Source organism: Neolamprologus brichardi, chromosome 1 (assembly GCF_056152115.1).
Source record: "Neolamprologus brichardi isolate AB-2024 chromosome 1, ASM5615211v1, whole genome shotgun sequence".
NCBI lineage: Eukaryota > Metazoa > Chordata > Actinopteri > Cichliformes > Cichlidae > Neolamprologus > Neolamprologus brichardi.
Window position 1 is genome coordinate 20,196,368 of NC_142104.1, and position 14,098 is coordinate 20,210,465.

The 14,098-nt window shown below is 42.2% G+C and overlaps 1 protein-coding gene across 2 annotated transcripts in view; it reads left to right on the top strand.

The window, feature by feature from the left end:
* The window catches only part of sbf2 (SET binding factor 2), a 103,868-nt gene that overhangs the window by 73,375 nt on the left and 16,395 nt on the right, over positions 1 to 14,098 (top strand). The window contains exons 19-31 of one of the 2 annotated variants that reach the window (XM_006780170.3): positions 190 to 461; positions 1,480 to 1,652; positions 1,910 to 1,983; positions 4,901 to 5,096; positions 5,940 to 6,067; positions 7,235 to 7,410; positions 7,547 to 7,680; positions 7,776 to 7,977; positions 8,229 to 8,425; positions 8,601 to 8,741; positions 10,229 to 10,312; positions 11,323 to 11,397; positions 13,687 to 13,865. In XM_006780170.3, coding sequence (XP_006780233.2) covers positions 190 to 461; positions 1,480 to 1,652; positions 1,910 to 1,983; positions 4,901 to 5,096; positions 5,940 to 6,067; positions 7,235 to 7,410; positions 7,547 to 7,680; positions 7,776 to 7,977; positions 8,229 to 8,425; positions 8,601 to 8,741; positions 10,229 to 10,312; positions 11,323 to 11,397; positions 13,687 to 13,865 — 2,031 coding nt within the window. The remainder of the gene's footprint in view (positions 1 to 189; positions 462 to 1,479; positions 1,653 to 1,909; positions 1,984 to 4,900; positions 5,097 to 5,939; positions 6,068 to 7,234; positions 7,411 to 7,546; positions 7,681 to 7,775; positions 7,978 to 8,228; positions 8,426 to 8,600; positions 8,742 to 10,228; positions 10,313 to 11,322; positions 11,398 to 13,686; positions 13,866 to 14,098) is intronic. The other variant, XM_006780171.3, reaches the window with a different exon arrangement.

A 14,098-nucleotide genomic window follows, 5' to 3' on the forward strand; every position in this document is an offset into this window, starting at 1 on the left:
AAATATCCGAATATAAATGCAAAATAATGCTTTTCAAAGCAATCTTGGTTTTAAGTAGCTCAACAAACCATGACATTTGGCTTCTTTATTAAAGTTACATTCAAAGACAGTCTGAATGTCAAAACAAGTTTTTGTTTTGAGGCTTAAGAGTCTGTTAAGATGTTTATTTTCTGCTTCTACCTCCTTTAGGATGCTGGTGCCATGCCTGCAGCGGACCGAGATGAAGAGCAGACAGCCATGGACTTAGCAGCAGAGCAGCTGCGTTTATGGCCCAGTCTGAGCAAAGACAAGCAGCAGGAGCTTGTGAAGAACGAAGAGAGCACCGTGTTCAGCCAGGCCATCCACTACGCGAGCCTCATGGTTTACCTGCTGGTGCCTTTGGACAGCAGCAAGAACAAGCTGCTGCGCAACACCCCTGCAACTGACTGGGAGAGCGGCAGTAACAGCATTGTGACAAACAGGTCAGGAGAGCGGTTTAACATCTTAAACCCGACTGCAACCTTTTTAATGTTTTTTGGCTTGTTCTGTATTTGCAAGGTAGAGCGATTAGTCTTATCTGGAAGGAAACTTCCAGGTTGGGTTTCATGATTTGGGAGTATGTGTGCTTCTCTTAATAAGGTGATGATAAGCATGTGGGTGGATGTGGCAGAGCTTGCGGTCTACATGATACCTTCCTATTTAGCCAAATGGATCGCAGCTCCCCTTCTGTTTCCGGACCACATCCATCCTGTGGGCTCACATCGCTACTGCACGAAACAAGTGTGCGGCTCATTTACTTCTGCTGGAAACTTTAAAACCATCAGGTTGTCTTATACTGGAGCTACGCTGTACTCACCCAAACCAAACAAAATAAGAGTGGGAGTGATTTCCTATGTTCTGTACCAACTGTGGAGTCAATTAAACAGGGGAAGATCCCCTCCTTGAACGTCTTCCCCTGAAAACCGAAAGGTATTCATGTAGATTTTCTCGTTGTCATTTCTTGTTTCCCTGAAGGTCAGGAGGATGTAGCTTTTTGCAGTTTTTTACATTTTGTTCCTAATTGCACAAGAACACAATGTCGCTATTTTATAATGTGTTTTGTTTCTATTTATAATAAGATGAGAGAAAAGCTGCAGCCAAGAATGTATTTATGTGGAAAAGTTCTTTCAATTTCTTTTGCTTTCACCCCAGACTTGTTTGTTTCCCACAGAGGACATTTGGATTTCATCACTTAGTATTTGTGCATTCAAAAGGAAGGTTGCATCAGTTTCTCATGTGAAACATTCTCCTTGGATAATAGAGTCTGAGCCAGCGATCCAGCCATCAGCACTCAGCTCATGCCAAGCTGCAAATCACTCTCACCTTCACTGCTCTTTAGCACAGTGCATGTTTAAATCCATGTCTGTCAGCACACAACTCTCACATCTAGGATCAGATCTCCTCATGGGCATGGTGGCTTGACCTTTCTCATTTTCATTGTGTCATCGTGTGTGTTTGCAGCATTGCTGGCAGTGTGGCAGAGAGCTTTGATACTGAAAGTGGGTTTGAGGACTCGGAAAACAGCGACGTCGCCAACTCTGTGGTTCGGTTTGTGGCCCGCTTCATCGATAAGGTGTGCACAGAGAGCGGCGTGACACAGGAGCACATTAAGAGCCTGCACAGCATGATCCCAGGTACAGCACTAACTGTATTTATTCACTCTCTGTCACCACCCTGGTTCCCTCAGCTGTATTCAGAGTAAAACCTCCGATTTGTGTTTTCTCAGCTCAGGCCAACAGCAACAGAGGCCTGTGAGCTCATTAAACTCCTGGCATGTCAAAACCTGTAAATACACAGCCTGATAGAAAGCACACACATGCATGTGTGTGTGTGTGTGTGTGTGTGTGTGTGTGTACACACATGGTAACTGACCCCAGCTTCTGACCTACAGGCATTGTAGCTATGCAGATTGAGGCGCTGGAGGCGGTTCACCGCGAGAGCAGGAGGTTACCTCCTATTCAGAAGGTGAGTGCTGTTTCTCACTGAGCTGCTGGGACTCTATGCTACATAGACCCAGCAGCTGTATATACAGTATTTATGCAGCTACATTCACTTAAAAAAGTCTTCAAATGATTAAAACTAAATACACTTTTACTGCCTCCATAGGAATTAGGAGGGTAAACAGCAGCCAGATGCTGCTAATCAAATGCACTTGATTAATTGATCATCAGCAGTTGATTCAGACAAAGCAATGCTCAGAGAAAGTGCAAAAGACCCAAGAGCTACAGCTCACACTGTGCAGGCCTTAGTTAGCACATTCGAAGTTAATGACAGTACAATTAGGGGGAAAAAACTGATCAAGTAGTTTCCAGGAGAAAGCCTAGAGTCATCTGTCTGATAGACAAACTTTAGATCAATTGGGCAGACCTTTTTTTTTTAGATCCATTTTATTCCATTTATAATAATAACCTATAGAGAACTTGACCCATATTATTGCAAGTTACTACAAATGGGTGAGGAGTCCACTGGTAACACACTTAAAAATTCATTTCATAGTTTGTTAATTTAAGTTTTCATCACATACTTATCATCTAACAAAGGCGCAAGCTAAAAGTTATATGCCAAAAGAACTCGTTGAACAGGCAAATATGAAAAAGCAGATCTGAGTCTGAGGCATCTGGTTCTATGTCATAGACTGTATTTAAAAGATGGGTATAGCCTTCCTTAAATCCTGCATTTTCACCACTGGCCAGCAGGGGGTGAATCTTTTGATTGCAAAATAAAATCAAATTGTACAAAAGTCTATAGACTGCTACTTGTTTAAGACCTCAGTAAACACTTTCCTGATGGCGTGTCTGGTTTCTTAGTGAGCTCCGCCCCGCCATGGTTAATAGCTGACGTCACTATGGCTGTAGCTCAGGAGGTAGAGGAGGTCATCTACTGATCGGAAGGTTGGTGGTTTGATCCCTGGCTCCCCGCTCTGCATGCCAAATATCCTTGAGCAAGATACTAACCCCATGTTGCTTTCCGATGCATCCATCGGGGTATGAATGTGCGTGAATGTTAGCTAGAAAGCGCTTAAAAGCATAGAAGAAAGTGCTTGTGTGAATGGGTGAGAGAATCAGTCCATTTACTGTGGTGATGTTTATATTTTATATATATACTCTATGTTTTATTGATAACTGAGAAAAAGAAATCTGGATTACTTGACATAATGCTTCCATCCATCCAGTCCATTGTCCTCCTCCGCTTATCTAAATCAGGGTTACAGAGGGGAGCATGCTATAGCTGAAACAGGATGAAAGGTCTTCAGTCTGTGCAGAGCTAACACAGACAACCACAGACTCATTTTAAACACTGTATTCTTCTGCACTGTTGACTTAATGAAGACTTTTACTCATGTCTCTTAGTTTAGTCCACGTGCTCAGTTTGGTCTGGTTTGCTGCAACTCTGCATCCAGCTAATGTCATCCAGCATTTTCCAGATATCATCACACTTTCATATTTTACCACTTAGTCTTTTGGACCTCGCTCTACCACACGCCTGCCAGCTTTTGATAAATCACACAATTATACATGCATTAAAACATTATGCCAATGCTGCTTAGGGAGCAACCTGGACACAGCAGTGAGCTGTCTGTCTGCTGCAGCTTTTGGTTAGCTACTCACATGTTTATGTGTCGGATAGGGCTTCCATCTTGGACTGCTAGCTGCGAGCATCATGCTGAAAGTGTGTAAACAACACCGACTCTGGCTTTGTGACAAGTCTGAATAGTAGTAATGGCAGCAATAACCCTAAAGAAGGAAAGCAGTGCTTTTAAGGTGCAGCAACAATAAGCAGCCGAGCTCGCAGCAGTAATGAGGTGCAGAGGGACTTTCTTCTTGGTCTCGCTGTTCATTCGAGGACAAGAAGCTATTATTATCTCATGGCCGGAGCTTCGCTCCCACAGGTCAGCTGTGGCCTTAATGGGAAATGTTGTGAATGATCTAACGTCCCTCCTCGTGCACATTTGTGACAATGGAACAACTGAGTGTTTCTGCTGACTGTGGAGGCCAGAAGGAGCCGAAGCAGCGCAGGGTGCAGACCTGACTGTTGACTTATAGTAGATACCGCTTTAGTAGATACTCGGCAGCCAGTTAATTATCAAGCAAATTGCGAAACAAAGACATGAGTCAGTCACACGCGTCTCTGGGAAAGCGAGTTTAAACGGAAACTAATTTCAGCCATTGCAGCTGAATCAGCATTCGCGCAAATATGAAAGGTATTTACTGTTAAAAGACGCCGCTTATACAAGTATGTGTTCCAACGTAACATTACTGCACCTTTTTTGTTGTTGTTGTTTTTTATTGCAAAATGATTAAAGGAGGGAACAGAATGTTCTGTGCATCAGCTGCTTCTTGAATTATATGATTACAAAGGTCTGTTGTGATGCACTTTTTTCACCTATAGAACATCAGTCAGTTTCCAGATGTTGACATGTTGAGGACATAAAGTGAAAACCAGTCCTTACTCAGTTCAGTGAGCTGCATAAAACAGAAACATTTTCACTTAAAAAGTAGATCATGAGTTTTTCAGGAGAGTAGAAATGGTAAATTGGCCTCTGCGGAGAGTAGGAATTTGTTTTTGTTGGATGTTTGATTTCTGAACGCCGTTTGATGACTAGTGTGCTTGCAAGATGTGTGGGGTGTTTTTTGTTTTTAATTCAATGATGACGTTTGTGCGTAGCTTAAGTTTGTCCAAGAAATTCATGTGGTGCTGTGATTTGACATTATGAAGACAAATTGATTTCCTGAGGCTTTTAAATCTGATTCAGTGACGCACATGTGCTTAATTTTGAGCAACTTATTGTCAATGAAAAATGTCTAAATTGGATCTCGCATGTGTTCGTAGACAGGTGCGTCTGGCACTGCACGTGATGGGTTATTATGCTTTTACCTTTCAGCCTAAGATTCTGCGTCCAGCGCTGCTTCCTGGAGAGGAGTTGGTTGCGGAGGGGCTGCGGGTGCTTCTGGACCCCAATGGCAGGGAGGAGGCCACAGGGGGCCTCCTTGGGGGCCCGCACATCTTGCCAGCAGAGGGAGCTCTGTTTCTCACCACGTACCGCGTCATCTTTAAAGGCATCCCACACGATCCACTGGGTGAGTACTTAACCACAAAAACAGTCTCAATAAAATGGAAAAATACTCATGTGTTTTGTTTTTATTAGCTAATTTTCAGTGTTAAACTAAAAAAGCAAAAGTCTGTTTTGTCAGTACGGGGCATCGGATACTAACCCAAATCCTGATGAGTTGAGACGCTGTTTTAAAATGTAAGCAGAATGCAGTGATTTACAAATTTCTTAATCTCGTATTTTAATCACAACAGAACATAAAAAACATCAAATGTTTAAAAAGACAGAACATGTTTAAGGAAAATTTGAATTTGATAGCAGCAACATGTCTCAAGAAATCACTGTGTAGCATCCACTCTTCTTTTAACCACAGAGCATTGAGGCAACTGTTGTGGTAATTCATCGGTATATAAATAAAACTGAACTGAATCTAATTGAATCCATAAATGTCTGGGAACTGAGGAGAGCAGCTCCTGAACGTTTGGAAGAGGAATGTTGTCCCATTGTTGTCTGATATAACCTTCTAGCTGCTCAGCAGTCCTGGGTCTTCTTTGTCTTCTTTCATTTGATGATGCGCCAAATGTTTTCACTTGGTGAAAGGTCTGGACTGCAGGCAAGCCAGTTCAGCACACACGTCTTTTACCATGAAGCCATGTTTTTGTAATAGAAGCAGTATGCAGTTTAGTGTTCCCTAAAAAATATGTAATCTGGATCGGAGCATATGTTGCTCTAAAACCTTTCAGCACGGATGGCACCTGTCCAGATATGTTAGCTGCCAACGGCATTAATGCACCTGAGGGACTAAACATCATGGGCATGCAGTATTGGGGTTGTATGTATAATAATGAGATGCTGGTGTGTTTGTATGCAGTGGGGGAGCAGGCAGTGATCAGAGCTTTCCCAGTGTCCACTCTGACCAAAGAGAAGAAGATCAGCATCCAGAACCAGCTGCAGCAGAACATGCAGGAAGGCCTGCAGCTCCGCTCTGCAACGTTTCAGGTAGACACTAAAGCACGCTTCTCTCAAATTAGCATGAATACGCGATGTTCAATTGCTTGGTTGGGAGAGGATGAAGCCTGAAGCTAAATATGTGGAACTCAAATATTATTTCACATTATTTTATGAACTGGATCTCGTTTGTTACTCAGTGAGCTGCAAAAGATTCTAAAAAAAAAAAAAAAAAAAAAAGCACATCACAAACTAAAAGAGTGGACAACTAATAGCACTGTAACATCCAAACATTCGGTGTGGCACATCATTATAATTTTCAGCCAAGCATGTGTTTTTACTCTTTGGATGTACCGTTGTAAAAATTTTATGGCTCATTCCTGTCTTTTTACTGCCAGGGATGATGGAAGTGAGTGCAGGTCACTTGAGTTGTGTGGCCATCTCTACAGTTTTTATTGTGCTGTTCTGTGCGTGTACGTGTCTGTGCAGAAACCATATGTGGGCAGATTGGTACAGATGAGCAAATCTCTTAAATCTCTCTTAAATCAACTTGGCGAAGTGCATCACGATGCCCCACCGTATAAAAAACACTGTGACATCATCCATTGGTTTGTGGTGGCATGCATTTTTGGTCTTTTGGCATTTTGTTCTGTGTTGGAGCCAAAGTCACCAGATATGTTTGAGAAGTTAAATAATTCTCCGTAGCTTGGTTATCAAAGTGCAATTACAGTTAATTAGTGCTAAATAATATACAGTAATAAAAAAAATTTCACCAAAACTAAAGCACAACTTCTGGGGTGGATTCTTAGTTCAAGTAAACACACAGCAGTCCGTATTATGTGTAAGATTATGTATTTAAAAAGGCACAAACAGCACAAACATGGTCTAGAGGTTAAGTGCACTAACTGAACTTAGGTCAGATTAGTGTCATTGTCATTCTTTCCTCGTGATTTTATGGTCTCAGTTGCTCGTTTTACCTCTTTTTTTAATACAACCTGAAGTTCTTCTTGTAAATTGAGGTCCTTGTTGGAGTAAACATAAATGATAAAGCAGCATCCCTCCGTTTCTCAGCAGACCTATCCCTCACTGGTCGCATCAGGTTTAAAAGGAAAAAAAAACAGATGTCAGTTTTTGCGTCATTTTTCACCTTTGCAGTTTGCACTTGAAATGCTATATTTGAATCATTGCTTGTGTGATTAAGCAGTCTGTCTTTTGCAGCTGATTAAAGTGGCTTTTGATGAGGAGGTGAGCTCAGAGATGGTGGAGATCTTCAGGAAGCACCTGCAGAGAATCCGCTACCCACAGTCCATCTTCAGCTCCTTTGCATTTGCTGCAGGACAAACAGCACCTCAGCTAATCCTTCCAAAGCAAAAAGAGAGAAACACTGGGTTCAGGTTTGTAGTGCGTGCCAGATCACCGAGCGTTGTTTCCGTGCATGAATCACACAGTCTCACACATTGTTATCTGAGATATTGTTATGAGTGGGTTTTGATGCCACAGTAAATCATTTCTGCTCTGTACTCCTCGCAGAACACTGTCAAAGACGATTGTCAAGGGAGCAAAGAGGGCTGGAAAGATCACCATGGGCCGAGGTAGCCAGCCCTCGCTGAAGAAGAATGACAGAGGCAGCAGAATGACCTGGCATGAAGATGACGATATTTCAAGTGAGAAGCGACATATTTTAATGTGGTGACTTTTGGATGTGGAAGAATGGGAAAGGGGGGAAAGCAAACTGAAGAAAATGCTGTTTGTGTTGTAGTATCGGACGATGGTGAGCCGCCACCCAGCAGCACTTTGAGAGCTTCGGAGAAGTCCACCATGGAGCAGCTTGTGGAGCAGTCGTGCTTCCGTGACTACCAACGTCTGGGAATGGGCACCATCACCGCCAACTCGTCCCGCTCCAAGTCCGGCGAGCAGTTCAGGATCACGGCCGTAAACAGACTCTACTCGCTGTGCCGCAGGTACACCGCCTCTCACCTAGAGGTTGTCTTATTTACACTACATGTGCTGATGTCACCGATTTCATAAGTAGGCAAGCCTGAGAATCTCAAAAGGCCCGTGGAGGGGATGTTTGACTGAATTATTGTTCTTATCTGTATGAAAAAAAACACAAACCTCTGCAGGAGGCTTTTTAATTGCGGTCATATTTGTGTGGCTTTGCAGCAGCTCACCGATGTTAGACAGATGTTAACACTTTCTCTCTCTGTGACAGCTACCCGGGACTGCTGGTTGTTCCTCAGGCTGTACAGGACAGTGGTTTACACAAAGTAGCCCGTTGCTTCAGACACAACCGTCTGCCTGTTGTGTGCTGGAAACACCCGCGCACCAAAGCCGTTCTGCTCCGCTCAGGAGGCTTTCATGGCAAGAGTGTAGTGGGGCTGTTCAAATCGCAGAACCCATCCTCAACAGGTGTGCTTACGTGCTGACAGGCACAGATGTTCTGTTTGTAAATGATTTTCTGATGAACTAGTGGAAAAAAAACTTTTAATGTTCATATAAATCTTCCATATAAAACTCTTATCACGAAGTCTGTTATTCAAACAGCTTTTATTATAGAAGTCATTCACTTTTTTTCTCTTTTTAGCCCCTGCCTCATCCTCGGATTCATCCAGTAGTCTTGAACAGGAGAAGTACCTGCAGGCTATTCTGGACTCCATCCCGATCTACTTTAAAATGAATGGAAACAACACCCTGACCAACCGCTCCCTGATAGGCCTCTCGCCAGGTACACTTCAAGAAGATTGTAATGTTCACTGTATATTTTATGTCTCACAAACACCATAAAGGTTCATAATGATTCGTGTTGGCATCTGTTAAAATGCATCTCCTACTTTCTGTCCACTGTGCTGATGGTAGACCCAGTCCCAGTTATGCCATGGTTTGCATGTTTTATTCTTAATGTATTTTCTTTTGAGAAACAGCCCACATTTTCATCAATTTTAGAACCAAAGAATAGTATATTGACCATTTCCATGGGAAGAAATTAGTGGTAGATATAATCTGTGAACTCTATCTGAGAACTATCTTTAAATTTTTTTGAGGTAGCTCCTTTCGTCACCATGGACTCACTGGTTCCAACTTTTAGGCCGAACCTTCCTGCGGTTTCACAATTTTAAGATTGGCAACAGCGAGGCTTTTTCAAACTTCTCTCAGTGATGTGAGAATCTGACTCCTTTTCCTGTTTCAGTCTCTGACTTAACGGAGACAAAATGCTTCTGTTCTTTTGATTTCTGAGCCTTAAATCTTCGGCGTAAGTCAAACACTGACGGCGTCTCTCTCGTTCCATTTTCCCACAAAGACACACCCATGGTCTGTGCCGTGTGCCTGAAATGAGGACATGTACAATAAATGGACGGCTGCCATCAGTGTTATCAGTGAACGTTAAAGGCTGTTGGTCAAACTGTAGGGCATGAGAAAGAGCACAACCTTTTACTCGGGTTGTGGCTGACCTCCACCATCAAGTCGTGTAAATCTCCAGTAAATCCAGCTACCTTATATCAGACAACTTTACAGTATGCCGCTTTATAGCGTTTATAGCACCGTTACACTGACCATAATTGTACTACAATTTTTTTTTTCTTGGGGGGGGAACAAGTTCGTTTCAAAAGGGACAAGAGGCCATGCAGAGTTCACGTCTTCAGAAAAACTGCAGACTTGCACTCCACAAAGTTATTTTAGTTTTCTGCGGCTCTGTGTTTTTTTTCTCAGGTAGTCATTCTCTTCCTTTCTGTGTTTGCTCTGGTCAGCAGGTCTTTTTTTACCACCTTATCTTTGTGTGTGTATGGGTGCAATAGGGGAGAGTGACTGTATGGGAGCGTTACAGAGTGTGATATTTATTGAAGTTAAGAAGGAAATTTTGTACAATGAAAGGTTGTGTAAGAATCAAAAAACAGCCTGAGGTCACTGACCACCCAATCCATCTCCTCTGACTTCACCTCCTTCTGCCTGTATCCTGAATAAACTCTATACACACACACACAAGCACAAATCCTGTGCATGGTTACGATTTAACTGAATTTTCATGTGTTTAAATAACCCGGGTCACATTGACGGTTCTTAATGGGAAAACTGGGATTTAAGTCTGATCAAAAGTTGCTACAATGAGTGATCCTAAAATCAAATTTGATTTTGTTTCTTAGATCTCACTCATGTCTCACTGTTTACTCCGTGTGTTTGTAATGGACACCTGTGTGCTGTGTGAATGTTTTCCAGGCAGTGAAAGGAGGATATCCAGGATGCCAAAGATGGCTCCTGTCCATTTAGAAATCCCATTCTCAAACAGCTTTACTAGAGGAGGTGAGTGCTTTTCTCTGTTTCCTGCTTGGCACTTCATGTGCGTCCTTGCTGCCTGGTGAAATATAAAACACCAGAACTGTTACAATTACATAGTTATTTGAAAGAAAGTCAGCAAACAGGGATTTGTGCTTTCTGCTTAGAGATCTCTTCAGACACACCATACTTTAAGGAGTTGTGATTACAGCGTACATTATGAGTGTTGGGTAACCTCTGAAGCATTACTCCCCAGACTGAAAGTATCAAGCAGCTATTTGCTGGTTATCTTTGGGGCCATCTGTACCTTATAGCTATAAACATGCATCCAATTTCAACTTGAAGAAATGTAATTATGTGAAATTTAAGGATTTATATCTCATAAGAGAAACTTGGGGCTACATTAACTGCATTAACTGTGACCCGTATTTCTTGCCACGTTAGCATTATTGTAACTTATCAAATAAAAGCTTAATGTACCGTCAAAGCTGACACATAGCGATGAGTGCTCGAACTGGAATGTGATTTCTCGAAAACAAAGTGTCCGACGTGTTAGTCAGATGAAGGTCAAATGTTTTAAGGCGTCGCTGAAACTGTGAGTCATCTTTTTTTTTCTTCTTTTTTTTAAATGCCCTAAAAGGATGACACAAGGTTTTACTTAACCCATCACTATGTAACGTCTTCTCTTAAGATCCAGAGGATTTGCCATCCAAAACTGTGCCTTGAACTTAATGTGAATTAATTACTGTTTTATTTGCATGTGTTATCTGCAAAAGCCCCAAAAAACAAGCTTAAATACGAGCCTTTTGTCTTCACGCCATCATTTATAACCAAACCACAAACAATCTTGTTCATGCATGCAACCATCATTCACTCGATCATTCGGAATAAATAAAGGCCGATCCTCATTTGCATGTTTTAGTCTGTGATCTGAAATCTTTAGTAGGATAGGTGGTCGTGTTGGTTCATTTGATGTTGACGTGATTTGTGTTTTCCATACCCCCTCGCCCTGTCTCCTCGACAAAACATCCACCCAGTGCTTGAGTACAGAGATAAACTGTTCACTCACTCAAACCAAAAGCCTGCCAGTAAGGAGAAAATCCCCAATCAAGGTATAGTGAGATTGTTCCTTCTCTCCTCTGCCAGCACTCATAACAGCACCTCTCGTCTTCTTTAACACTCCTAACCTACGCAAATGCTCACTAACCGCGCCGAGCGTCACAGTGCACTGTGCTGCAAACCCCTCACAAAGACCTTCTGGGACGCAGTGCTAATCTTCACTGACTTTGTGGGCGCTCCTCTGGGAGCTGTGGTTTTTCACAAACCGAAGTGGTGGCTCTAATGTGGTCTTTTCCATTGTTAATGTGTTGGCTCAGCAGGACTAACTGTGGTCAGTCAGCGGCAAGTTAAGGCTGCGAGGGGTGAGCTGTTTGTTATGGCACAACAAATCGTGAATCACACAAAATGAGGCCCCCATGATCCTGCAGTGTAATAAAGACAGCTTGAATATTCTGTAAGCCTGACTCAAAGGAGTAGGATTTAGTTGACGAGTAAAGATCTGAGATGACAATTCTTAGATATTTTGCATGTTTAGACAAGTGGTGTGTGAGCAACTAGTTATGTGTAGTTTTAATTGGAATAAAGTGCGCTTATATAGAATAAATGTGGGGTTAATGATGGTTTTTATACTTTTCTCTCCAAATTTGAGCACAACATCATACAGCAGGGGTGTCAAACATAAGGTCCGGATTAAAAATCCAATCCAGCCCATTCAATGGTTTTGAAAAATTACATTAAAATTATATGACAGAAAAGACCCTGTTGCTATCTGATACAGAAATATCATTTAGTTTTTGTCACAATAGGCCCACTTTTTTTTTTTAAAGAGGGCATTTTCTGTGAATTAACAAAAAGTTTCTGTTTTATAATTAAGAGGGCTTTCTGGGACCTACCAGAAGTTTTTCTGTAATTTCGCACAATTACTTCTTAGTAAATAAATAAGCGCTCGTTTTCTACAGCAGCATTTCTTCATAACTCTTAGACGTAGTGTTGAACTTGCAGTTCTTTTATCTCACATTAAGATACCTCAGGGATTAAATGTGTAGTTAAACTTCTTTACACTGAAAGGAAGGAGAATTTCACAGGTCTGACCCACTTTAGATTGAAGTATGTGGCCCACAATCGCCTGGAAATCCACCGCCAACGGCAGCAGTGGCCAATATTTTGGGGCTTCCTATTCTGTGCTCCAATTGTTATTTTTGAACATATAAAATAAACTAAATCTAATTAAAGCAAAATCATTTTGTCAGTGGAGCTCAGACTTTTCATGGCCCTTGCTTGCGTATGAAAATGCACAATCTGTTTACAGGGTTTACATCTGAACATCTGGGCTGTATTCATTCATTCATTCATCAAGATTTAAGATTTCCATCACCTTCTGTCTGCTGGTCAAATCTGTGCTCGTTGTTCTGGGCAACCAGAGTCCAAACGAGCTAGCCGCGTCAAGGACAAGAGCAGTACTTTTTCTTACGTTTCATCTTAAGCCTGGAAAAATAATCATTTAGAATTACTGTTCTAACTTTGGGCAAAGCTTATTTAACTGCAGCTTAATGAGGAGACATTTTTAAGATAATCAAATAGAAATGAACTTTTATTTTTTACTAATTTGATTTAAAAAGTTGCCAAGCAGACTATCTGGAAACTATTACATTTCAGAAGTGACCACCCCAGCAGTGGTGATGACGTTGTTTGTTTCCTGTTTATCTCTCAATCATAAAAGGTCTAACCAACAGTCAGCAGGTATGTCAGTCAGGTGGGAACAGTTACATTGTTGATCTTATCTGAAGGAAAAAAAACGGACAGCTTGTGTTCGGTTTTCATTGTAAACTTTAATTACGAAGCCTGTCGGTTTAAACGTGCTGAACCGTGGCGTCGCTGAAACTTCACCAATTTATGCTCTTGTATAATTGACCCGGCTACAGCAGCTGACAGTTGTGGTTTGATAACTCCGCAAGTGCAACCGAAAAAGGCCTGAAACTGATTATTGTGAAAAATCACGTCCTTCTGGCAGTGGTTCATGCTGCTTGGAAGGCGTTGCATGCTGTTTTCAGAGAAACACCATCTAGACTTGTTGACTTGCTAAAAATTCCAGCAACTTCTGCTTCTAATATCCCAGCACATCCGACTCTCAGAGCAGTCGCTTTGTTCATGGACTGAAGGAATGAAGGTGTTTACATAATACCCGTTGTACTGCTGTGCATGTAAACGTAGCTCGCATGTCATGCGCTGTTCATCATTCGGTCTTAGTTTGTTTGACAGCATGTGTACATCTCTGGCATTCGAACTAGCCGGCTCATGCATGTGTGTGTGTCACTTCTGTTCGCGTGTGTGTATGTTTGCAGGCATGTGGGCCAGCCTGCGCTCCAGCAGCAGACTCGGTCAGCATCCGCTGGCAGCCGACGTGGGTGCCAGACTAGCAGGGAAGGATCTGGCACCCCCTGCAGGGAGCCACAGTCTGCAGGCTCAACTCCTCAAACATCAAGCAGCCCTTTACATCTTCGGGGAAAAGTCACATCTAAGGGTGAGAATGCAAACAAAGCGGCCGGAGACTGAGAGGACATGTTTGCTATGAGTTGTTGTAGTATATCGTTTTATATTTGCACTCAGTGGCCTCTTTATGGCGTACACCTGCACAACCTTCTGCACAGCCTTGTGCAATCCCCGTGCATCTGTTCTTCCATTAGTTTTATGAAACCTATAATGTTTCTTACACTGTCATATGTGTTAAATTATGTTTTATCGGTGGTGGTGTAG